The 26,324-nt window shown below is 49.6% G+C and overlaps 1 protein-coding gene across 6 annotated transcripts in view; it reads right to left on the reverse strand.

Annotated features, from left to right (window-relative positions):
* Nucleotides 1-26,324, reverse strand: part of PLXNA4 (plexin A4) — a 594,729-nt gene that overhangs the window by 91,181 nt on the left and 477,224 nt on the right. For all 6 annotated transcript variants that reach the window (XM_045052764.1, XM_045052766.1, XM_045052767.1 and 3 more), the window contains 5 exons: nucleotides 19,288-19,388; nucleotides 6,522-6,645; nucleotides 5,664-5,817; nucleotides 4,329-4,428; nucleotides 1,737-1,851 (listed from right to left, as the gene is read on the reverse strand). In XM_045052764.1, the coding sequence (XP_044908699.1) occupies nucleotides 1,737-1,851; nucleotides 4,329-4,428; nucleotides 5,664-5,817; nucleotides 6,522-6,645; nucleotides 19,288-19,388 (594 nt within the window). The remainder of the gene's footprint in view (nucleotides 1-1,736; nucleotides 1,852-4,328; nucleotides 4,429-5,663; nucleotides 5,818-6,521; nucleotides 6,646-19,287; nucleotides 19,389-26,324) is intronic.

Raw genomic sequence — 26,324 nt, forward strand, 5'->3', positions numbered from 1 at the left:
CACGTTCCTTTTGAAAGCCAACATGTATTCTCTTTCCTCCTTCTCCCCATAAAAGGGCAATCTAAGTGTGGGTCTCTTCTCGATTATGATCCAGAGTAGCCATTGCTAGCCAGAGACAGACCCCATCATAGAGGGAGAGAGCTTTATGTTCGGAGGCTGCCACAGCCTCTTCTTTCTCTTCTTTGTTCCTCTCTTGTTTCTTTCTTGTTTGCTCTTCGTGTCTTCCCTCTCAACTGGGATCATCCCCTCCCCCTGACAACCTCACCATTCCTTGCCTGTACCTCTAAAATGAATTGGTCTGTTCACTCTCTACCTGTAGAACTCCTGCTCAGTCATCAGGGCCTGGGAAAATAGGATTTGGAGCTCGGACTTTCTCAATGCCAGGCAGAGTCCAGTCATTTTCCCTTTAGCAGAGCCCCGTGCCACAGGTGTTGATAGTAGAGCGTACATCACCCTGACCTGTCAGTCTCAGAGACAAGACAGCTTCCCTCCTGCCATTAAAGGTTTGGCCAAACCCCTGGGGGTAGAAGTCTGGGACAGGGGCACTGGGATGAGCCTCTGTGCTCACCATTCCCCTCCTGTACCCTAAACAGCTTTTCTGCTTCCTGTCCCAGGACAATGCTCTCAAAGCCGTGGGGTTTGCCACATGGTCATGGCACATGTGTGGGTATGCAAAGGGGGCTGGAAGGTACACCCAAGGCTGGAGAAGGGGGTGAAGATGTTGGAAACTGTCCGAGTCCAGTGTTGGCCAAGAGAGCATGGGCCAGGCTGGCAGCTCTACATTGAGTGGGGTCTAACCAACACTGTATATACATAAATATCTTTCTAGTCTAAATAACAACATTCTAAGGCAATCACTCTGTTCAGTCCTACTGGCCTGAAAGTTGGAGTCACACAAGCACCATAATGGTTGGACAACAGCAGGACTTTTCCAAAGTAATTTTACACCCATTATCTTTAAGGTGCTTGCCCACAAACTTACAGCCTAAGAAAGGCAACAGCAGAGGCATAGAGTATTTCTATTAGAGTGATGAATAATGTTCAAGGATGAGAATAAAGATTAGGAGAGAATAAAAACACAGCTTCTTCACCATGAAGCCAACTTTAGTGATGCCCAAATGGGACCGTGCAGCAGAATCACCAAGTACTGAGCCGACCCCCAGACTTTCTCGTCCAGTTGGTCTGGGGTGGAGTGCTTGACTCTGAGTTTCCAACAAATTCACAGGTGATGCTGATGCCCTAGTTTGGGCATCACACTTTGAGAACCACGACTCTGGTTGGTAAGTTGACCATTCTTTCTTTCTTGTTTCTCTCTCCCTTTGACCCAACTTGTCCTATCTGATCTCAGATATGTCTGTGGACAGTGCTCTGAGGGACAGCCAAGGAGTCTATAGAGAGTCTTGCTGTGGACTTACAATTATTTCAATCACATACACACATCTGTCTGGAACTGTTCTAGAACTCACCTGGCATGTGGAGGGTCTTCATGGTTGGAGTGACCTGGAATGTACCTTTGCCTGTAGCTCAGCCTCCAGGACTGACGCAGAGCCCACCGGCCCCAGCACAGAGCTTTGCTTGTTTCCTGCTTTCATGAAGTGGTCCCTTAAGAGTTGCGGTTGGGGCAGAAGCAGGCGTCCCGTGGGATTTGCCTGTTTTCTCTTCTTAAGGGAAGGCCTGCCCTCTGTGCCCCATGCTCAGAGCAAGCAGCACTCACCACTCTAGCTGCCAGGACCTACCTCAGGCAGCTTCACTCGGCCTTCCTGGAAGGAACAAGTCTTGGGGTCATGGGTACAGACGTGCCGGTATTTACACCAGTGGCAGCGGTATGGGCTCTCAACACAGGACCGGCACCTGGGCACAGAGGAGGAAGAGGCACAAATCACAGAACCTGGGTGAACCCAAAGCAGAGGGCCTATGACTCCTGGGTCTAGTAAAATATCTTTCAATGCTAAGAGAAATCACCTTCAAACCCTCATGAAGGGCAAATCTGATACAAATCTGACCCTTTTTGCATCAATTTCTCAGGATGACCAGAATTTGTGGCCTCCCCCCACCCCCAACTCAGGTGGTTGAAAACCTTAATCTTTAAGGGCCTAATCAACCACTCTCCATCTCCACAGGATGCTGACCTCTTCTGTTGAATTGGGGGGCAATGAGGTCTGAAGTAGGGGGTTTCATTCAGAGGGCCCATATATGTTAGTGAAAAGAAAGAAACTGACTTTTAATTCAAATTGACTCTAGGGTCTCACTGTCAGGGACTCACATGGTCCCACCTGGGCAGAGGAAGGTCCTGAGGCTTCTCTCTCAGTGCAGTGGGTCCCTGTACAGTTGGCGACCCCGCTTCTACACTTCACCCCCAAGACACAAAGACAACTTTAGAAGAGCTCCTTCCTGTCTAAAAACGCAGCATGGTTCCCATCTTCCAGAGGGCGAAACCCAAATGCCTTGCCATGCAGTCTAAGCCCCTCAGGATGTCCAGGTCCACTGTCTCCACATGTATTTGGCATTTCTGCCACGAACAGGCTATGCTCTCCCCACGCTGTCCTCCTACCTGGAGTACCGCTTTCCCTTCGTTCACCTGGCCATCTCCTCTTCCTTCTTTGACCAACAGAGGGTTGGTCACACTGGGCCCTTTTCCCATTAATCACTTTGTTTATGTCTCTGGGGCAGTACTGGCCTTGTTGTACCATATTTTACTTATTCACTGTCCAGTTCATTCACTAGTCCACAAGGCCACGACTCTGGGAAGCAGAGACTGAGTCTTTGAGTCTTATTAATTGTTGATCCTTCCTGTCTAATGAGTGACACATTGCCCTGCACAAAGTAGATGCTTAAAATTACTTTGTGGACTGCATGGGAACTTCACACATGATTTCATCTGTCTACACTCTGCTTTCCTAGAGGGGCCAAAGGGGAGCGAGGGATCAGGCCACCAAGTGGTAAAGCCACGGGCAGCTCCATGACAAGAAGCGGGAGGAGAATTCTGGCATTGAGGCAACTTGTTTTTGGCTGGGAGGCCTGACTACCTCTTGTTGGGAGCCCCATAGAGAGCCAAGCTCTGGATTCACAGCTGCCATAACCAGATAGGTAGACTAACATTCCACCGGCCTCAAGTCCCAAAATGTCTTGGGTTATGTTAACTAGCTTGTCCTACAGGGAGAGGAAAACAGGATAGCCTTTTAAAACAAGCAGGGCTTTATGGTTTTCAAACTGTGCTCTATGGAACCCTGGGGGTTCCATGGAGCTTCTTTGGAGATGAGGAGATGTATGGGATTCCAAGACAGAGGGGTTCCAGAAGCCCTCAACCCTCAACCAGAGTAGCTCCTACTTTCATCTGTCTTGAATATTGGGCTTCCACATCTAATTCTGGCTGGAGAAAGGTTTCTATGATAAAAAAAAAAAGAAGGCTTGTACCTTCTCAGTCTGGTCCAACTCCATCATTTTACAGAGGAAATAATAATAAAATAACAGCAAAAACATGAGCAGCGCCTGGACAGTGGCTTTAACTGCTGTGCTTGTAATGGCTCTTCTAGTCTTCACAGGTGTCTTGTGGGCCAAGCTGGGTTGATGTGCAGAGACAGCAACCAGGGGTGTCCCAGCCAACCACAGCTCTGCCTGGAAGTGTCCTTGCCATGTCAGAGGTGGAATATGTGGGTGACAGTCCTGGAAGGAGGACTATTATTTCCCCACTGACAGAGGACACTGGGACACAGAATCGTTAAGTTTCCGGCTGGTCTGACTCGAGAGCCCAAGACTCTGTCCTCTGTGCCGTCCCTTGGGAAATGGACGATTCAGTCAAACAGGGCCAGGGCCAGAGCTAGAGCCGGAGTAAGACTTCCCAGGCCAGAGCCCGCCAGCATGGACCTTTCTGCCCTGCTCTGACTCTCCACAGCCTGAGTCCTGACCCAGCAGCCCTCAGGGCACTGGGGAGAGCTGAGCATTCAAGGTTTTGTTGGACCACCTGCCCTGGCCTGGACATACGTGGGGCTTCTCTCCCTCCTGACACCCCTCCTCTCACCCAGGGTGCTAGCTGCTCTGTTGCTCAGGTGAGGGACACCCTCCTCCTCAACAGATGGTGGGAACTGAATCAGGTGAGGCAGATTGATGCCAGAGATGTATAGGTCAGGGATTTGGAGATCCCCACCCTACAAGTTCTTACTCTTCCCATTCCAGCTCTGCTTTTCCTATTAACCCTGTGGGTGCCACGGAAGGGGTCTGTTTCATCCTCCTCCTTATAGGGCTTCTTGCAAACAGTGCCAGCATCTTCTGTCGATGGATGATCACGGACCCCAGGAACAGGGAGTTGAGTGAGGCTGGGAGGCACTTACGAATTGTGGACGCTGCAGTTGTAGAAGACAAAGCTGGTGCTGGCAAAGGTCATGCCCGTCTCCTTCGACTTGAGCTGCAGCTGGACGACATGGTGGTCCCCTGGGGGGCAGAGCCAACCACGAGGTCAGGGAAAAGGCCAGGATCCCATGTGAGGGTCCTACTGAGAGTGATGTGCACTGGGAAAGGGGAGCCGCTCCCCTAACAGGACTCTGACTCAGGGGAGCCCAGTCCCAGGACAGCCCTGAGAACATCTGCAGAGGGTGCTTCTGGTCTATTCTTCCTTCCACACTGTGTTCCTGGCACCCACCCCTCATCTGCTCACCAGCTCTCATGTGCACATACCCTGACAGGCTTGCATGCATGGTGTCTACACCAGACTCACAGAATTATAAACATACACATTGATTAGCTACCAGGACAAACATGTAGACGCTTTGTAACATTGCCACAAGCCACGCAAGAGATTTTGCATGTATGTGCATGTATGTGCACACACGACTTCCTTCCCCATCTCGGTAAGGAGACACCCTGGTCTTACACCCCCTCCTCTGGTGGGCTCAGGGCTCCGTTCAGGCGGGTGTCCCTGGAACCCTCAGCTGGCGCCAGGGAGGAGCTGGAAGCCCATGTTTAATTCACAGCCCTGACCCCAGGCCCCCACTTCCAGCCTTGTTCTGTGCCTTCCCCGAGAGCCTCATTAATCAATCAGCTCGGAACAAATGTGACAAGCCCAAATGGGAGGGCCAACATGGAATCAATCTGCCCAGGCTGGGCCTGTCCCTCACCGGCGTTGGGCCTCTGTCCACCCCTGTTCCTCCCAGGGCAGCTGGCCATGAACGTGCAGCTCTGGGAAGGCAGGCCAGGGTGGGGATGGGAGGCAGTGGTTTGAGATCAGTGACCCAGCAGTTCAGGCAGGGGACAGAGCCATAAGAGCCCTGACATAGGCACCCCCCCACCCCCGCCATGCTCCTGACCAGCTGCCCCTCCCGCATCGCCCCTCCACACCACCCTCTCCTGCTCCAGGACAATCTCTAAACTCAGCTGGCACTTTCTGATGCTGTGGCCTTGCCTCTCTCTGTGCTCTCTGCAGCTGCTCCTACCTAGGATGAGGCCGACTCCAGGATGCTCACCTGGTTTCAACAGTCATTTCTGAGAGCAGCAAAAAGACACTTCATCCTCCTGTTCTGTATCATACCCACCAAAGCACCCCCTTCCTCTGACTCTCCCCTGCCAGTGGGCTTCCTCCGCGACCCCCCCCCCCCCAACGCCTGTCTTGAGTTCTCATCAGGCCAGGAGGAAAGACATGCCACCCAGCTTTGCCTCTGGGGAACACTCACCATTCTCTGTGATTATTCGGGGCACCTCCTTGGCTGCTGGGGAGTAGCACTGGATCTGATTGCCTACCACCAGCCCATCCATCTCTGACAGGTCCTCAAAGGTGCAGTTGACTCCAGCTGACAGCTCCGGGACATTGTATGTCTCTAGGACCAGCTGCGAACAGCCCCGGCAAGGGGAGAGAGAGGAAGAGAGTGAAGTGGGGCACGGAAGGGTATGTAATAAAAGGAGAAAGAGGGATAGCAAGAGAGATCAGAGAGAAAGAAAAGAGAGAAAACTGGAGGTGATATTAACATAAAGAAAGCCGCGATTGATCACAAGGCCAGAGGTGGTGGGAGGTAAAGAGACAGACACAGAGGAGACTTCGTTACATATGAATGGATTTGGCCCAGCAAATGGGAGGGCTTAGGGGATTTGTTTGTAGAAAGAAAGGCGGGCAGGACTGAGGTACTGCTGGCCAAGCTTCTCTTCCATCATCCCCTGTTTTGGAAAAACGGCAAACCAACCGCCAAGTGCCCAGTGCGTGAACATGAGCGATATCCTACCCCTTTCTTCCTCTGCACATGAATCCTTCCCATCTTGCAGACAAAGATATAGTTCTCATCATCCTCCCTCCCTTGGTCACCCATTCAATCATTTTTGCTGTCACACTTTCCCCTATCTTTCCATCCGTTATGCAGAGGGCCTTGCCCCAGTATCGCTGTGCGTGTCCCCCTCTTCCATCTCTAGGGACACATTCTTTAAAGCTGCTCCCGAGCAGCTTTGCTGGTCAGGCTTGGCCCAGTTCTTAAGGACATTGGGGGGCTTTGGTGGGGAGAGGGTTCTCCCAGGACCCTGGACCCGGATCCCACTGCCCTTACCAGGACATTGTACTGGGACACAGAGATGTTGCTGGGATGGACAGTCAGCCGGACACACTGCTTCATCTCAGACGCAAACCTGCGGGGCTCTCTGGACCTCTCACAGCGCTCCTTCCGGGTGCACCTGGGAGGGACGAACAATGAGTGACTTAGGAGAAGGCCACTTGCTCCAGTGAGGGCCTGGCACGGAGGTCAGGCACTGCCAGTGGCTCCCAGGACATGTTCAAACTCGATGTGTCCAGAACTGCCCTCTTTGCCTCCTTCCTCCAGCCTGTTCCTCCCCCACTGTGCCTGAATGTGAAAAAGACGGTTATTCTAATCACTTGTTGCCAAATGCAGAAACTTGGGGGTCATCCTAAAGACCCCTCACCTACTCCTCATTAACATAAAGAGCTGCAAAGTCCTGCTATTCTACCTCCCCATCCGTCCTCAGCCCTGTAACTCTCCTCCCCTCTTAGGCAAACTGAGACTTATTCTCACCCCATATACAAGATACTCTTTCCGATTTCCTTGCCTTGTGCTGGCCACTTCTCTCTGGACCACCTTCTTCCCACACTCCCCCTGTCCAGCTTCCACCTACCCTCCAGATGTGGTTCAACCATTGTGCATCTGCAATCTCTCCCTGCTACCACCTGAGGCAGAGTTCAGAGCATTTGGGGGTTTCCTATAGTCTAGAAAGTCTTTGATTATATTATAATTATTGGGTTAAGTGCAGCCTCTCCTACCAGGTGTGAGCTCAAAAGAAGAAATGATGCCTGACTTATTTTGGAATCCCCTGTATACCTCATGTCCAGCAGCCAGAGGACAAATGTAGGTGGGTGGGAGGGAGGGAAGGAAGGATCAAAAGAGCCGAGTGTAGCAGTTCAAAGCATGCTTTGGAGCCAGACCGCCTTGGATGGGAATCCCAGCTCCCTGGCCCAGGGTTACCGTTAGAGAAGGTTTGCTATTATTGCTTAGCGTCCTGTGTTGTTCAAAGTACACTGCGTCACGGGTAGACTACATCCAGGGTGATCTGGGATCTTACAGTCTTCACTGATGGAGCTTGTGAAACATGCACATAAGAATCATGTACCTTCACCCAAATGTGCACACCACACATGGGGGAAGGTGCTTAAACTCTCCGCCAGGGCCAGGGCATCCTTGCCTTACAGTGGGAGTTCACGGCATGGAGGTATCTGAGCTTTGGGGAACAGGCTTTTAATGCAAATCCAATAAACCATGTGAATGTGGACCTTTGCTGGGCGGCCGTGATCTGGAAGCTGTGGATTCCTGATTCTGCTGCGGGGTAAGGGAAAGCAGGGTCCTTAGAGGGACAAGCTGAGGGAAGCTGGGGCAGCAGGGAGATGGTGCCTGAGTCATCAGGAAGAATGCCACAGGGAAGGAAGACAGCTTTGGCTTCTGTGGGAGGGACGGCCTAACAGTGGCGAGTCTGGGGGGAGAACTTAGCAAATGAAGAAGTCACTGAAGGTATGGACTAAAGGAAGAAGCGGAGATGCAGGGACAAAAATGATGAGTGCAGAGTAAATTGGACATGTAACGTGAAAGTGAAAAACAATTCTAAGTAATACAATCATGGCTACTAGTCACTGAGCGTTTCTTGGGCTCCCTGGTAAGAGGCTTGCGGTTTATGTCAAAGTCTCCCAACAATGCTGCAAGGCAGGTACCATTTAAAAACCCATTTTGTAGACCAGGAAACTGCAGGAAGGGTAGGTAACTTGCCCGAGGTCACCAGCTCAACAGAGAGAGCCAGTATTTGAACACAGATGAACCCTGGAGCCTCTGCTGTGCTGTACCTCCCTGAAGCTTTGAGACTGAGGAGGGAAGGACAGACCCCTCTTGCTGCAGACTAAACCCATTTCCCTGCCATCTTGATGTTCGATTCATGTTGCTTAAGGCAATTTCAAAATTTCCCTTCAAGCTTTGTCTCTAAGCTAATCACTTTTTTTTTTTCTTCTTGCCTGCCACTGGGAAGCACTTTGAATATTATTGCAACTTGTGAATTCTCCAGGATCCTTCTAGGAAACCCAAGAGTGAAGGGTCAGACATGAATGTGGTCACCTCCCTGGCACTCCCTGCCTGCTCTAGCCGACCATGGCAACAAGGGCGTCTGCCTAAAAGTCTTGGAAGTTAATTTACCAGGCTAGCTCCTCTGTGAGGACTTCATTACCTCCAGCCATTAAGCTAATGTTATGGACTTTTCCAGGGTGTCTGCACTGACATCGCTATTAATAGTGTTATTACTCCCATTAACAGCAGACCCAGAGAGCTGGTACAGGCTTAAATTATTCACTGACTCCCCAACTTTGAAGTTCGTATTTCCAACAGCAATCAGTAGGTCTGAAAAATGTCTTTGATCAAATTATGAAGGGAGAAAAATGAACCTGCACCCAGGCCAAACCTTACCTGGAGTTACTAAATACAGACTCAGATGGAGAAGAGAGGACTCTACTTCTCTTGCAGGTGTACAAAGGTACTTGGTTGGGGGGGGGTCTCAAGATGAGGCACACCTGCACGGTTTGCTGCTTCCAAAGTTGGTGTGGCTGCATCCTGTCATGGCTCCCCAAATTTGAGAGCCCCAAAACCACATACTCGTTATCCCCCTGACCTCCAATTTAGGTCTTACCAGGGAAGCCACCTGTAGCTTATAATTTCAAACATCCCATCTAACTGTGTAATCTTGGGGAAATAACTTAACCTCTTCGTGCCTCAATGTTCTCTTCTACAAAATGGGGACAAAACAGTATCTAACAAATAGGGTTATTATGGAGAATTCAATGAAGTTATGCATGTAAAACATTTAGAACAGGGCATAGCTCGTACGCGATAAGCCATCAGTACACGTCCACTAGCACTGTGACCGCATCAATGCTCCGCCTTCCTCATGCAAGCTCTCTAAACCACAGCTGACACAGAAGCACAGATTTTCCAGACTGGCCCATGGGGCAAACCAGAGACAAAAAGACAGAGATGGCTCCAGCAGTTTTCCTCCTAATGAGGGATGGGGAGCCCCAGAGACCAGGAGGGAGGAAAGAGGGAAAGAGTGGTCTGGCTCGCTTGGAGTTCTGCTTTCTCAGTAGCTGTCAAAGGGTATTGAGTACTCAGCTCTGTTAGTGGAAAGTCAAGTTTAAGGTCAGTGTCAGGGATGTTTTGACATTTCTACTACCCCTCAGGGCCCATGAGAGCTGAGGCTGCAAATGCCCCAAAACACAGACAGCTGACCTTAGATGTGAGAGGGTAATGGAGGGGGAAGGATGGATTCCTTCGGAGTCCTTATGGGGAATGTCAGGGTAATGGCCTCCTACTCTTCCAGGACTGTGATTTCTCATTAGCCCAGGCAAGAGTTGGGAAGTGTGCAAAGGATTAAGTCATGACTTTTGGGGGTCACGGGGTGGTGGCTTGTTTCTTTCAAAAGGGCTCCAGGTACTTCCTATGGCATTTCCTTCAACTCCACTGTGGGAGGACCCTGGAGCTGGAGGAAGGACCTGCTTCATCCGTTTGCCAGGCAGGACTCAAAAAGCGCATGCTAGGTGACTTGGAGTCTTCAGACAGTCATCCATGGGGCTGCCATCACCACGCCCTTTCACAACACAGATCTGCATGTGGCCAGCAGGAAGCGGGCCCCCAAGAAGACAGCTCAGGCCCCCAGAATTGGAGTCTGGCTCTACTAACTTCGTCTTGCACCCCTTCCGCATTCCACTTTCTCTGCAGTTGGGCCCTCCAGCCCCAGTTCAGAGGTGCTGAAAGGCCATGGGGACAGAGGCCTGGCCCTTGGAGGGGTTATTATTCAAGCCAGTGGTTCCAATGAGATTATCCTCTCTAATGAAGCAGCCACCTCCGCCCTCCCCTAAGCCTGAACTTTCGCTGCTGGAGAATTCCCAGCCAAGTGGAAAATTGGAAAAGAGAAGAACAGAGAAAGGAAGGGGGTGAGGGAGAGGGAAGAGGTGGTGATTAAGTTCTTTAGAAATTAATTCCTAAGGACAGCGATAGAAATATTAACGTCCAGTGCCACCAACTGGGTGAACAAATTTCAATTTGGAACTGGGGCTGGTGGGGTCTGGGTGAGGTGGGGTCTGGGTGAGTCTCCAGTTTGGGGGGTAGGTGCTGGTCTGTCCCCTGGCCCTCCAGCAGGGGCCCACCCGCTTTGCCTCACAGAATGTCTCCTGACTTCTCTCCACAGCTGACTCCCTCCCCCATCCTTAAACATCTCGCATTGGTCATGGCTTGGGCTTAAGTGCACCCTTGAGGGGACCTGGGTTTAGAACATGAGGAAGTTGAAAAAAATGAGATGGGGTTAGGGTTTCCCAAATGAGCTTTCCAGAAAAGTTAAGAGGAATGCTTACTAGCAGGGGCTCTTAGGTCACTGTATCCACATCTGGGAACCCTGATGAGGGAAGAAACTGGGTTTGCCAATACCGTTGGCCTTGCCCTCTTTAGGAAAGCCCACAGAAGTGGGAAGACACATCTGTGCAGCCTAGAGGAAGGTGAGTTACAGAATGAAGGGACCCTTTCCAGGGAGATGAGTGTGCAAGAGGTTTCTTACACAAAGGGTGTGGATCAGGTGATCCCTGCAGTGTCACAATTCTAGGATCTGGTGACTAACACCATGGTCTCAACCTAAGGATTTAGGCTGTTCTTAGAGATGTCCCCTTTGCCATCAGCTGCTGAACTGGCAACTGTACTCACCGCCCTTTGCCTTCTCTAAGGCTCCAAAGCCAACCTAAGCAGCAGATGTGGGGTACCATGCCTCCTGGGTCTCACTCTCCAAAACAGGAGGAAGGCACAGGACTTAATGGCACCAGCAGGTTCAGAGCCCAGAGGAGGCCCAAGAGCCGTTGTGGGCTTATGTGGTCCACATGGTCCTGGCCCACCACCATAGGCTGCACAGAGGGGCTGAGCTCTGCCCTGGGTCCCAGTTGGGAGTCTTATCTCGCCTTCCTTTCAGCCTGTCTTCAAACAAATGATATATTGAACACACAAAAAAGGGGATGTCCCTTTTCTGAGAAGAGAATTTATGTTTCTGAGAAGAGAATTATATTTAGCAGGTGCCCAACTGGAGGGGGAAGCAGGAATGGTCTCTCTCTTCATTGGTACTGTCGGGACCTATTTATTTCTATTGAGGGTGAGGGGAGGTTAGGAAAGTTGAGGTGGAGAGAAGAGTAGGATTGGAGGGAGGGAAAGGGACAGAGGTCAGGAGAAGGAGAGAGAGAGAGAAGAAGAAGGAGGAGGAGGAAGAGGAGAAGGAGGAGGAGGAGAAGGAGGAGGAGGAGGAGAAGGAGGAGAAGGAGGAGGAGGAGGAGGAAGAGGAGGAGGAGGAGGAGGAGGAGGAGGAGGGGGAGGAAGAGGAGGAGGAGAAGGAGGAGAAGGAGGAGAAGGAGGAGGAGGAAGAGGAGAAGGAGGAGGAGGAAGAGGAGAAGGAGGAGGAGGGGGAGGAAGAGAAGGAGGAGGAGGAGGAGGAGAAGGAGGAGAAGGAGGAGGAGGAAGAGGAGAAGGAGGAGGAGGGGGAGGAAGAGGAGAAGGAGGAGAAGAAGGAGGAGGAGGAGGAGAAGGAGGAGGAGGAAGAGGAGGAGGAGGAAAAAGCAAAGGCAAGGTGTAGCAGCCTGGTCCACTGTCCCCTCAATTCAGTCAGTAACAAGGGGGCTGCTGTATGTTACTTGAGACACACTGACCAGTTACTCTGGTTGATTTGATCAGCTTGCACACCACACATTACCCAACAGCCTGGAACTTTCTTTAATGTCACCAAGTCAGGTGCTGGGCAGCACTCTGCTCTGTGTGAGCTGGGCCACTCTCCACACCATGAGGCCAGGGTGGCATGGCTGGACACACGTGGCTAGAATGTGTGAATGCTGGTATATGGCTGTGCACATCTGCACTTCAACCTCCGAGGCAGCCCAGCCCCTCAGGCTGTCCCCAGAAAGTCAAGTCATTAGACTGGGAGGGACACGCCGAGATCATATGGACCACAGGACTTTCCTAATTCCTGTGAGCTGATGGCAGTGCTGACTGAACATCCTTTGGTCATGAAAGCATGTGTTATACACATGTATGTGGGCGGGGGTGGGGAGGCGGTAGTTGGGAGAAGAAAAAGCAAGATTCCTTAACTCATACTATGTATCTGCTGGGACACAAATGGAAAAACTCGACTGTACCAATATCTAGTCTGGGATTCTTCCCTCTGGACCAGGGGCTGAAAACTTTTTGGCAAAGAGGGAAGACCAGAGTATAGACTGCAAAGGTTGCTGGGCAGAAGTGATTCTAACAATTCCTCACGAGTGGGTGGGCATCCTGCAAACGGCTCTCAGAGACACCGGTGCCTTAGCAGGTTGGTATTAGGTAGTCCTTTGATACAGCTTAAGGAGAAAATGAAACCAGGCTATGGGATATACCAAAAGGCAGCAAGGAAGGACTTACATGTTTAGAATCCATTTATGCTCCATTAAGGGGACACTTGGCCATGGCTATGGGACAAACTGTGCATTTTCTCAGGGACCAGTGAAGACCGAGGTCCCTGATCACTGCCTACATGGTGTAGCTGGTTGGAGTTGCTCAAGGCAGGGAAACTTTCCAGTGGTGGGTTTGTTCTGGCTGCTCAGCCAGAGCTTTCTGGTCTTGGAGAGGACAGGAAGGGCCGGGGACCATGGAGGAGGCCGTGGGGTCTGACCCACTGCCTCTGCTTCCGCAGTCAGTGCAATCAGGGTGACCTCCAGGCACAGTGAGGGCACAGTGAGGGAGTGAGACCCCTCCCTTCTGCTCTGGGTGCCAGTACTTCTCCTCTCCTTCCCTTTCCCTTTCTCCATCTAGGCAGAAATGATATAGAGAAGAAAAGGAGTGGATACTGAGCAGTAATCTGGGCCAAGCATCGAAGGGTGGGCATTCTTCCAACAGAAGAAATCTGCAAAGACGTGGGGACACCAGGGGGCAAGAGAGACTTGCTGGTCTTATCTTTCCCCTGTTGATGTCTTGGGTTACATGAGCCTCCCAGGAGTGACGCTGATGAACCTTCTTCAGAAAGGTAACGTCTGGGCCAATCGATGTGGCTGGGTCTGCCATGGGATCCCGTTACCCGCTGAGACTGAGATAGGCTTCTCAGCCTGGGCCTGGTCGGGGGAAGATGGGAGGGAGGCCTGGGGACATGCCAAGCCTAGCTGGAGGGAATGTTCTAGGCCCAAGACAGGTGAGGCTGGGCTGGAGGCTTTCCTTTACCTTCCCCCAAGTCGGAATAGGTAGGGTCAGGCCCAAGGTAAATGCCCTGGGAATACAAGCTCAAGATTCACAGACAAACAAAAACCCAGCTTGTTGAAACTGTCGTTGCCATTGGAAACCAGCAAGCCTGCAGGCTGGGTCAGGGACCGTACGAGAGGACAAAGGGGCGATGCTCTGTGCTACTGGGTTGGCAGGCCCGTGCTTTGAGACAATCAAGAGTGAGTAACAGGAGGGAGGCTTCAATTACACAAGCGTTTCTTAAGCCTGTTCAGTCTGCACCCCACCTGTGCCCTTGCTGGTAGAAAGGACCCTTTCAGCCACCTGAGCCACCTGTTAGTAGGGGCCCTGCCCTTAGACTATTCACTCTCTCCCTTCTGTTCCTTGTTTCTTCCCCTCCATTTCTCTCTCTCTCTCTCTCTCTCTCTCTCTCTCTCTCTCTCTCTCTGTCACACACACACACACACACACACACACACACACACACACAGCTTCTGCTGCTCGCTTGCTACCAAGTTCCCACCCTCCCACTTCTTACAACCATAAAAAGTTGGCAAAAGTGACAGAAAAATGGCATGTCTTGATACTCAAAGGAACCCTCTTCCTGATGCTCTTTTGCCCTGGTTTCCTTAGGGTCAGTCTTGCTGGGCCCTGGAGCACTTAGCACAGGGGCTTGCCCATGATGCGCCCCTACCAAATGCACTGATTCCAGTGCAGTCTGCAGCCCCCACCCCTTCCCTGGCCCAAGGGCCCCAGTTCCCATGAAGCTTCAGGGCAGAGCCAGTCTAACGTAGTCCCCCTGGATCTCCTGAGCCTAGCACAGTGCCTGGCACCAAGGGAGCAGGGCCAGTGTGAAAGGTGTATGGACAAGGGCTACGGGGGCATGGCACCCCCATGCATGACAAAACCCCCTGCATTTGTCACCACACTCCCTGCCTGGCAAACAGAGGGGCCCCAGGGGAAGCATCTGCGGGCTCCCTCTGGTCCTCTGCCACTTTCTGCTCTGATCTGCCTGCTCCAGCTTTCTCTGGCCGCGTCCTCATGCATCTCTCCCAACCATGAATGTCTGGCTGGCATCTATTTAAAATGAAAGGAAGGAAATAAAATAAAAAATAAAAATAAAAATAAAATAGAAATACAATTAAAATTAAATTAAATACATAAAAATAAAATGAAATGGAGAGTGTATCAGAAGAAATAGTGTCTGGCTTCAACCTGAACTTAAGCAACTCGGAAGAAAAGTCCACTGGAAAGAATGGGAAGGAGCATGAGAGAACTTTCTGGATGAAGGACATTTTGTGTATCTTGATGGGAGTGTGGATTACCTGGGCCTTCCCATTTGTCAAACCCGTTCAAACTGTACGCTTACGATCTGCCTATCTCACTCTCTCTCTATTTAACATTATATTCTGATTTATAGCATCTTAGAAGATCCAGGAACCTTCTCTTCTTCATCCAGCCATGTGGACCAGAGCTTCTCCTTGGTCATTAACCCTGGGAGGGAGTGTCATGGTGGGCAGGCTGGAAGGCAGTCTTGGCCTGGGGGTGCTCATGAGCTGTATCCTCCCAGAGGAGTTGAGATTGACCATGCACTGGCATAGACCCCAGCATCAGGAGGCTCAAGATTTCAGAGAACATCACCTTGACCTACAACGTCCTTTATTACCTAATTTCATCCACTTGCCACGACCACGAGAAGGTATTGTTTCTTCTTCGTAAACAAGGATGCCAAATTTCTGATGTACAGAGTTACGACTGAGCCTCATTGGTTGTGGATTCCATTTTTGTAACTTCACCTACTTGCTGACATTTCTTTAAAATCCCCACACTGATACTTATGGCACCTTTGTGGTCATTCCTGGACATGAGCAGAGTGGAGAAAAACTGGAGTGGTCACATGCACCCATTTCCATCAGAGGCCGGACAAGGTAGTGATACTCTGCCTTCTTGTTTCAGCTCACACTATAAACAAATGTCCTTTTCATGGTCTATTTAGTGCCACATTTTGTTTCGCATTTTTGTGCATTTTCTTGGTGACTTCACCCTTTAAAATGGCCCCCAAGTGTTGTGCTGAAGTGCTGTCTAGGGCTCTTGAGCATGAGAAGACCATGATATGCCTTATGGGGAAAACACGTGTGCTAGATAAGCTGTGTTCAGGCAAGAGATGTGGTGCTGTTGGCCGTGAATTCTGTGTTAATGAAACAATTTCTATTAAGTAAGGTGGCTTTACACAGAGACGCACTGGGGCACCTGGGTGGCTCAGTCGGCTAAGCATCCAACTTTGGCTTAGGTCATGATCTCGTGGTTCACGAGTTCAAGCCCCATGATTCTGTGTTGGATTCTGTGTCTCCCTCTCTCTCTGCTCCTCCCCCACTCATACTCTGTCTCTGTCTCTCTCTCTCTCTCTCAAAAATAAATAAATAAACATTGTTTATACAGAGTACAGACGGGGGAGGAGCAGAGAGAGAGGGAAACAGAATCCCAAGCACGTTCCGTGCCGTCAGCACAGAGCCCCATGCGGGGCTCGAACCCATGAACCGTGAGATCGTGACCTGAGCTGAAACCAAGAGTCAGATGCTTAACCCACTGAGCCACCCAGGCGCTCCCCCCCACCGCCCCCACCGCAAATGTTTTTAAAACAGAACGCAGTTATGTACTGACTGGTTGACAGACATGCTGTGACCAGAGGCTCATAGGAACCCAGACCCGGGAACCACCCCAGGAGCTATGGATCGGTATTCTCTGATTTGGTGTTTGTGGTGACTTACAGAACAGAACCACCATGAATAATGGGAGCTGCCTATACTTTCCAACCCCCCATAGCACTTTTGCAAAGAGTGAGAAGTAGACTTCAGTGATTTCCATCCCCGTCGTCCTTCTAGGTCCCTCCTGGCTCTCCCACGCCTGTTCTCACCGTGGCATTTTGGGCAAAAGGAAGAGCTGCCAGCAGCTCCAGCAGCAGCAGCCGCCGCCGCCGCTCAGTGCTGAGCAGCACAGAGAAAGCCCTTCCCCTGCTTTCTGAGAACGTGTGCCTAGTAAGGGCTGTTCCACACGACACATACGAATAAGATATGTAAACTTCAAAGGAAGACGGGATGCCAGGTTAACAGAGGTGAGGGGGATCCAGCAGGAGCATCTAGCACTCAGAGGAAGGCGGTTTGAGGCTGGGATGCCCATGGGAAGGGAAGGATGCAATTTAAGTGGAGCCATCTGGACAATCAATGGGGGCTGACCGAAATCATAAGCGGCAGGGCGCCCACACCCAGGGGCTCTCAGTCCTTTCCCAGCTGCGTCACGATTCCTGCCCCAACCCCCGCCTTACATTGCATAGCATTCCACAGCGCATGGCATGCTTTCGCCAACGGGATCTCATCTCATTCTCCGGTGACCTGGTGAGGTGGGTGAGACCGGCACTGCCATCGCTAATTCACAGACGAGCTGGGCTGCCCCAGATTGCTGCACAGCTGGGCGATGTGGAATTTGGCCTTGGTGGCAGATTCCCAAAGTTCATGCCCATGGCTGTTTTGTTTAGGCCACATTCACTGAGCATAGAGCCGCTGGCTTCCCAGTGCAGACTGATGGGCTCCTTCATGAACTGTCCAGATTTCTCCTGGGCCCCAGTTCACCCCTGTTTTCTGCCACTTGACAGGAGGCAGGTACTATGTTTCTGAAGGAGAAACTGAGGCCATACAGGAAGTAATTTCTGGTCCCTCCTCTTCTTCTTCCTGTTTGGCTCAGCTCTGGGGATGGGATACAGGGGTACTCACAGTCTCTCTGCTTCCTTCTCAGAGCCTCCGGGTCCCTCTTCCTCATAGGGCTTAGCGCTATGTGGGGTGGGTCAGTCTCTCTAGGTAGGATCAAAGCTGACATGGAGACCTGTCTTTGGCTCCCCCAGGCATAGAGTGTCCAAGAGGGGCTGGCTTTCCTGATGTGTCCTTGAAGGAAGCCTGGTGTGAGCACCCCACGCCAGGAGCAGCTGAGCCACCCTTGGCTGAGAAGAAAGCCAGCTGGCCTAGGCCCCAAAGGAAGCAATGGGTCTGGAACACGGTCCCTTTCTGAGAGGACTCATTGTGGGGGAAAAAGGAAATGACTTCCCTTCTGCCTTGCAAAGTACATTTGGGCAACTCCTCTGTGCTGATCAGAGCTGATCTGAATTCTGAATGCAATCTCCCCCGTTCTGTTATGCCGGCCCCTCTTGGACTCTGCTACTCTCTGTTACCATACACACATTTGAGTACGTTCCCACCCCCAGTTTCCAGTCATCTCTCAGTTATGTGGGTCAGTGGGTCTCTGTTTTTCCCACCATAATACACATGAGGGATTTCAGACCTTCCCTCAAAGAGCACAAGGACTCATTATGCATGAGCCTGTTCCCCAGGGATGGGAGGGTGACCACTCCCTTGGAGAGGATGTACACCTAAGAGGACATTTCTCACTTTCAGAAGCATTCCTAAATTCTGAGCCAGCATTCCTGCAAACAAGATCCTGCCCACCCCCCACCTTCTCACAGTTGAAAATGACCAGAAATGGTCGTTGGTCACACATAGTTCAGAGTCTTCGCAGGAAGACTAAAGCCTTTCTCCTTAACGTATGACACTTGTGTCCAACACGCAACATGTCTGTTTCAAGTGTTGACTAGAAGTCTGGGGTTCCAGCAACAGTAGTTTAACTGGGATCAAATTCCCTCCGAGTGGGGCCCAACTATTTTTGGCTTCTCCGGTCAGCAATGCTAAGGGTCTTTGGATCTCCAAAGAAGTGCCTTTAGTTCCCTCCATGTGTCTGGGTTGGTTGTCTATACCCTGTATCCCAGTCCTCAGATCACTTATCAGACCACCATTTACCTCCATTGTATATACTACTGCCTTCTCCCAGCTTCTAGAGAATACCGTGGAACCAGCACTAAGGGGAACATAGGGAGAACACCCGGCACTTGGGACGGGGCTTCACTGGCCTAGTGACCCCAGGCCCAGGGTCCCCTGACAGCCAGATGAGTGCATGGACAGCAGAGGGAGGGTCTTTGGGTGCTACACACTCAAAATATACCCCTCAGATACCAGAAGTTTTTTTGGGGGGTGGATATTGAAGAGTGTTATGTGGACGTTGAATCACTAAATGGAGAGTGTGTATCTCGCACATGATTTTGTGGCTTACGTGAGCCTTGAGAAAAAAGTCCAATCAGTGCCTTTTTCCTGGTGTTCAGTCCTGGAACATCAGTCCACAACCATAGTCAGAAATATCCAGGGACCTCCCTCCAGCCCTCTAGAATGTTACTACCCTTGTGATTCCATATCCTAACTCATCATCATTCCCAAGCTGATATTTGCGTATATTTCTTATGGGAATTTGGCAATTTAAAGTGAAGTCAGAACAAAAGAAGGGGATAGGATTTGCAAAGGATACAAAAAAGGCAGAGTAAGAAAAGGCAGGGAGAGAAGAGAGATCAAAGGGAAGGAGATTGGTGACAGGGAAGGCGAGGAGGAAGAGAATTATGGGAGGGCAAGGGTGGGGGGTGGGGTGGGGAAGTAGGAGGCAGGAGGAAGCTGCCCAGTGGTACTCAGGTACTCACGTGTTGTGGAGCACACACCAGCCGCAGTGGGGATCACCAGAGCCAAGGCACTCACTGCAGCTCCGATACTGACCACAGGACTCCACAGGGACTCTAGTGAGCTAGGACAGGAGGACAAGAAAAGGGTGATTAGGATTTTGTAGAACACCCAGCGTTCACCAGGAAGAGACACTATTTTATGAGATATATCACCTAAATCATTGCAGGAATGTGAAGAGGTCCAGAGCTTCAGAACCAGAAGGGATCTTAAAAAAAAAAAAGAAAGTTTATTTATTTTGAGAGAGAGAGAGAAAGAGGACACACAAGTGGGAGAGGTGGAGAGAGAGAGAGAGAGAGAGAGAGAGAGAGAGAGAGAGAGAGAGAATCCCAAGCAGGGTCCTCACTGTCAGTGTAGAGCCTGATGTGGGGCTTGAACTCACAAACTGCCAGATCATGACCTGAGCTAAAGTCAGATGCTTAACTTACTGAGCCACCCAGGCACCCCCAAATAGTATTTGAGCAGGTGGCCACATAAGCATCCAGGGGAGACAGCCACCTGTGATTCTCTTGGGAGTCTTTGAAAACAACCTCCTTAGAGTTCACATAAATTGTTATGAAAGATATTTATATAGACGTATTTAAACTTTCCCACTGTCAAAACCCCAAAATATCTCTACAAACATCCAATCCATGACCTACTGACTTATAATATTAATATTATTATTAATATAATAAACCCAAATGTTTATTCTTTCTTCATTCTTGTTTTCCTTCCTTCCTTCCTTTTTCTCTCTTTCTTTCTTTCTTTCTTTCTTTCTTTCTTTCTTTCTTTCTTTCTTTCTTTCTCTCTCTCTCTTTTTCTTTCTCTCTTTCTTTTTCTTTTTCTCTTTCTTTCTTTCTTTTTCTTTTTCCCTTTCCTTCCTTCCTTCCCTCCTTCCTTCCTTCCTTCCTTCCTTCCTTCCTTCCTCCCTCCCTCCCTCTTTTCTTCCTTCCTTCCTTCCTTCCTTCCTTCCTTCCTTCCTTCCTTCCTCCCTCCCTCCCTCCCTCCCTCTTTTCTTTCTTCCTTTCTTCCTTCCTTCCTTCCTTCCTTCCTTCCTTCCTTCCTCTTTCTTTCTTTCTTTCTTTCTTTCTTTCTTTCTTTCTTTCTTTCTTTCTTTCTTTCTTTCTTTCCATACAGTGTTCTGCCTTCTTCTTGGTTCCCCTCCTTTTGTTTCATCATCTGTGCAGTCCCAGAGAGCACACAAGCCAAATCCAAGACTCTTCTCTTTCTTGTTCTCCATGCCTTTGACCTCACCTTGTAGCTGTTAACCTGCCCTCTCTCTTTCTCATGCTGTTGCCCAACTGGCTCTAAAGGTGTTTCATTCTGGCGCCTTCATAGAACAGCCTTTGCTACCTCTCCTCCTGCTCACACCCTTTTCATGACTGGAGGCTTCCTCTCCAACCCCAGAACCTTCCACTCGCTTTTGCCAGCCACTTATTAATGTAAAATGCTCCACGTGACGTTTCCGCCTAGCCCAATTGCTTCCATTGCCTGCACGCTCGGAAAGATCTTTTGCATTTCTTTGTTCTCCAATGTAGCTTCGCCTGGATGTCTTTTTACATGACTTCTCAGGGCCTGGTACATAGGAGGTACTTAATCACGATACCCAGGATCAAATGAATTTTAATTTCCTTTCAATAGCCTTGGTCTTTATTCTCTAGTTTGCCAGTTTCTTCCTCACAAAAAGTTTTTTTTTAATCATCCTTTTCTATTTGGGGCACCTTTTTATCTCAGCGGAAGACTTCTTACCTAATTTTTCAGCTTGTGCTAAGAGAATTTGATGTGGCCGCCCCTTTTTAATTTTTCGCCATCAGACAACAGGCACCAAGAAGTACAAACCACACCGACCTGACCGAGCCTCCGTGTTTTGTAGGCAAATGCACAGGCTGCGTCCCCTGCTGCTGCACGGGCATCTGACTCCCTAAAATGATGTACACTTGGCAGGGGCTACTTGTAGCTCACGCACAGGCCAATTGGCACCAGGGTCTGCTCAATTAGTCTCAAGACTGTCTTTTGGAATTAATTAATAATTAAACCAAACCCCATATGATCGCTCTTCCCTTTCCACCTTCATTTACTTACTCCCTTTATATACCTTCTTGTTTTGTTTCCTCAGGTGCCCGCTGAGCCATCTTACTGACCGTGTGCTACATTTTTACTTCTTCCTACTTACCTGTTGGGCTCCTCCTCCCATTCTTCTAGCTTTGCCCTTGGCCTTTGTGGCCCTCTCAGACATCTTTTGGCACTCGTGGGATTTTATCTTTCCCGTTATTACTGCTTATGTAAGCTGCAGGGGCCACGCCTGAGCTCTGCCTACATGCAGCCTTCCCATTCTGGCAATTAATTCTGACAATCAATTTCGTACAAATTACCCTGCGGGCTCTACACCTAGCCAGGAACTTACCCTATTCCTATTGCCTCTTTAATGTCTCTCCTCATCCCTTAAGTGGGCACAGACATGCTGTTCATGTAAGCATATAAGTAGGGGTTCCCAGCCCAGAGTACCTGGACTCCCCGGAATCCATGAGTGGTAATAAGGTCCTCACGCTATTTTCAATATTTCCCAAAGCGTAATGGAAATTGGATTGTTGCTGTTTTGTTCTTTGTGTGCATACTCAGTGATGTATGTCCCACATTAAGAATAGGAAATATATTATTACTTAATAAATGCAGCTTGTTTAGCAGGCAAAAATCTTTGAAAACATGATGCCTAGAGGGGAAAAAGTAATAAAAGGGGCCATAGATGGTGAAAGTTGGTAACACAAGTACATAATAATGTTTTCATGTGTTCCAGATGCTTGTCTAGCACTCCATATTTTGCATGGGCTTAAGGAGAAAATCATGGCTTGTTCAATCAAAAGCATTTTCTTGGTCTAAACTTAATTAATATCCTCCCCAGTTTCTCCCATTGACATGTTCTATAATCTGTCTTAGATGGATGGGCCATGGGGCTCTGGGGGTATGCCAGCTGCTTGGCGAACCTGATGTTCTCAAAAGGCTTTGCATTCAGATTTCTAAAAATATCTTGCAACTGGTGTTTAATAACGCCAATACCTAGAATTATAAACTCCTTCCTCTCCCCATTCTAAATGAGAGTGATTTTAGTTTGGTTGGAAAGAGTGTAGGAGCCCACAGAGTGAGATTCAAATCCTGACTCCACCATTTACCAGCAATGAGGTCCTCCTCTCCCTCTGGGTCTCATTTTCCCTCGTCTTTAAACACGGAGATAAAAGTCTCCCTGCACCTCCCGAATTCACGGGATTTCCCAGAGCACAGATCACCTGATAGGTGTGAAGTTGCTTTGTAAACACACAAGGACATTATAAGTGACGGTTATTATTGTCATCTTTGTCCTTAATGTCTCGTTCTTCGTTGCACTGACACATTACCTCTCTGCCACACCACGGGAAACTGCTCCGGCAGGTTTCCCTGGACCCACGGACTCCACCAGGAGCATAGTAGGCCGGGAGGAATTTTTCTTCTGTAGCACCTTGATATTACCGTTTCCTCCTTGAACTGTGCTGTCTGCCCCTAACCAGCAGCCATCGCTTCATCTGGGATGAAACTCCGGGGCAGCCCTGCTTCCTGGACTTATTCAGTGCTTTTACCAGATACTGTAACAGACTTGTCTTTTTCTCTGCTTTTCATCTAGATAGATCCCTGTGGGACAGGGGCATAAGTCCTTCCTAGGCAGTTATTATGAGACCCAGCTTCTCTCGACCTTTTCTTTTAGGATCTTTCTATGTATACACTCAGTCATTTTTGATTACTCTCCTGAGCTGTATCTCGTTTTTTTTCCCCCCATTCTTTCTAAAGTGCGGATGCTATAGACCAGGCAAAAAGGTTACCATTACCTGAGAGGTAGGTGTCACTCACCTCGCCTTTCCCAAGGAAGGTCGGTCCTGGGAAACCTTCAAAGGCCCATTTTTCGGCAGCATTCCCCAGAATGGCCAACCCCTTCCAGACTGACTCTACATCTCCCCATCTATACGACGGCTTTGCCTCACTCCCCACCCCATGGGTAATTCTGGAAAGCATCAGAAAACTTTCTGACACTTGAGGTCACTTCTGAAAACTAGACGGATTATCCATCATTTATCTTGGTGCGATTCTATACCCTCATGGCTCAGGTTACCTTCCGCACCTTGCTAGGAAGCCGTACGGGTGCCCAGGTGGCTTCCGAGCACCGTGGCATTGCGATTCTTTCCCCCCAAGTCCCCAGATTCTCCGCCCACACCTTACACCAAACAAAGCCGCCTCTCCCTTCCCCCATCGTCGGCTCCTCTTCTGACCCTGGAATACAAACCACTCCAGATGCAGAGCCACACGATTAATTAAAACCACCCCACGCTGATTAAAGTCTTAAGCTACAGTGCCAGGCATGCTAATTAACTGAGTGAGGGAATTCAGACCACAGGAAGAGGTGAGAAAAGAAAGTCATGGAGGGGGGCTTCCGCTTGGAGAACAAATCAGATGGCGATGTGACCCAAGCCATCCTAGTGATGGATGGTCTCAGACACCACAAAAGATTGAGGTTTGTCCCCTGGTCACTGGACTCCAGGAGAGGTGTTGATTGATGTGTCTGCATGAGCTCCCTCGCTGCTTCTAAAGACAGGAGCCCCACCACCTTGCAGAACCTCTGTGTGTGCCTATGCAGTGCTGGGGGAGAGCGGGGGGCTCCTCAGGCAGAGGGGTTCGGACAGGGCCGGCACAGGGTCGTCTTTGCATATGCCACTGGGTTTGTGCAAAGTCCTATGGGGCAGCATAGTAGTGGTTCCTCAAAAATCTAAACATAAAATTGCCATACGATCTAGTCGTTGCCCTTTTGGGTACACACCCCAGAAAACTGGAGGCAGTGACTCAAACAGATATTTATCGACCCATGTTCATAACAACATTATTCACAATAGCCAAAAGGGGGAAAGCAACCCAGAGCAACCCATAGCCAAAGCAAGCCAACAGACGAATGGATAAATGAGTGTGGTACAGATCGACAAAGGAATACAGTCGGCCCCCTGCCACCACCCCCCCATCCGCGGTTTCAGTGACCCACAGTCAACCGCAGTCTGGAGGCAGATGATCTCCTTTTCTGATGTATGACCAGAAGGTCAACAGCTATGTCACAGCTACGTCATTCACCTCACTGCATCTCATCATGTAGGCATTTTATCATGTCACATCATCACAAGACGTACAGTACAATAAGAAATTTGGGGGACAGACAGACCACATTTGCATAAATTTTATTATGCTATATTATTATAATTGTCCTATTTTATTATTCATTATGGTTGTTAATCTCTCACTGTGCCTAACTTATAAATTAAAGTTTATCATAGGTATGTATATGTAGGAAAAAACAGGATATCTAGGGTTTTGTATGATCCATGGTGTCAGTCATCCACCAAGGGGTCTTGGAACATATCCCCTGTGGATAAGGAGGGACTATTATAATATTCAGCTTTTCAAAAAAAGGCAATTCTGACACATGCCACAACACGGATGAACCTTGAAAACATCGTGTTAAGTGAAATACGCCAGACGCAAAAAGACAACTATTTCTGGTTAGACTAATAAATTCATGTGTATAAAATATTCTGAGATCCTTGCGTGAAAAGATTGGCATATTACCCTTTTCAATTTAATCTCACATGGACAAAAGGGTTTTGGATGAGTATCTCTTATCATGGACTGTGATGTAACTTTGATCTGTCATTCGCAAGCTCTGGGCCTCCATTTCCTGATTTGGAAAAAATAATGTCATAGCTTTGTTCTACCCAGAACCCTTTCTCACCTCCCACCTCATCCAAGAGGCACGGGGCAGGGTCTCGGAATTCAAATTGGTCTTGTGAGGTCAAATGGTCTCTGATTTTATAAGATGCTTCGGTTACTGCTTTGCCTCTACTTTGGCACTTTTTAGTCGCCATTATGAGCAGGAAACCTGTGTGCTGGTATCTATCTCTGTCTACCTCTATTCCTCTCCACCCCTCCCCCCCCGCCCATTACCTTTCTGACACTCACATTGGTTTTCTTTGCCCTTTTGCACCAAGGTAAACTTCCCTAAATCATAGAGCGTAGCTTCGTCTGGGTTTTAAATACTGTAAATAGAATCATCATCTCTATTCTCTCACCTGTCCGGCCCCACGAACAAAGCCGTGCATGTATTAAAACAGTGGCCTGGGATAGAAAGATAAGGACTGACTGAGACAGAGTGAAGGAGCCCACACAGGACTTCAGCTCATGGCCTTGACCTTGACAAGCTTCTGTACTCTGATCAAGAGAGCCCACCGCCTGGAGCGGCCAGGCCCTGGGTGTGCTCAAGGCAGCTGGGGGAGTTTTCTTGAGTCCTGGCCCCCGACTGTCTAGACTCTGCTTGGTTTCCCTGATATCGGGAAGATGCTTTCTTCTGGCAGTCGAGTCCCACTCCGCCTGTTGCTGTGAGCGTCCCAAAGGGAGCCTGCTGCTCTGTGGATTGCATTCAGACACGTTCCATAGACACAGCCTACCATCTCTGTGCATAGCTCTCCTTTCTTTAAATATTTGACACTCTCGTCGAAATGTGAGTTATTCCTCCGTCTCTCCTCTTATAATTGGATGCCAGTGCTGCCGTGCCTATGCTGAGTCTGATGGTGGGGGTTAATTTAAATGTCCGAGAGGCTCCTTAAGTACCCAGTTTCCTTCAAAATTGTCAAAAAAGGGGAAAAAAGATGCAAGAGGACCCATTAAGAAACTCTGAAGGGCTGCTGCAGAGCTATCAAGCTGTGCAGGGACTGTGCCTGGTGCCTGTCGTCCCTGGTGCTGTCCCATCCATCCCCGTCCTGTCCTCCTGTCTCTGAGCAAAGGAAGTAGAGCTGGGAAAAGCCGGTCCTTTTCCAGAACATTAGTAACTCGGTAATCTATATGGATCTCAGCATCGTGGTCTTGGGGCACCCCTCCAAACCTCTCCAGGGCCCTTTCTTTCCTTTAGTGGCCTCTGGCTGCCTTTCTACACCTCACTTCTACTGACTTGGGGCCATGC

This window comes from Felis catus, chromosome A2 (assembly GCF_018350175.1).
Source record: "Felis catus isolate Fca126 chromosome A2, F.catus_Fca126_mat1.0, whole genome shotgun sequence".
NCBI lineage: Eukaryota > Metazoa > Chordata > Mammalia > Carnivora > Felidae > Felis > Felis catus.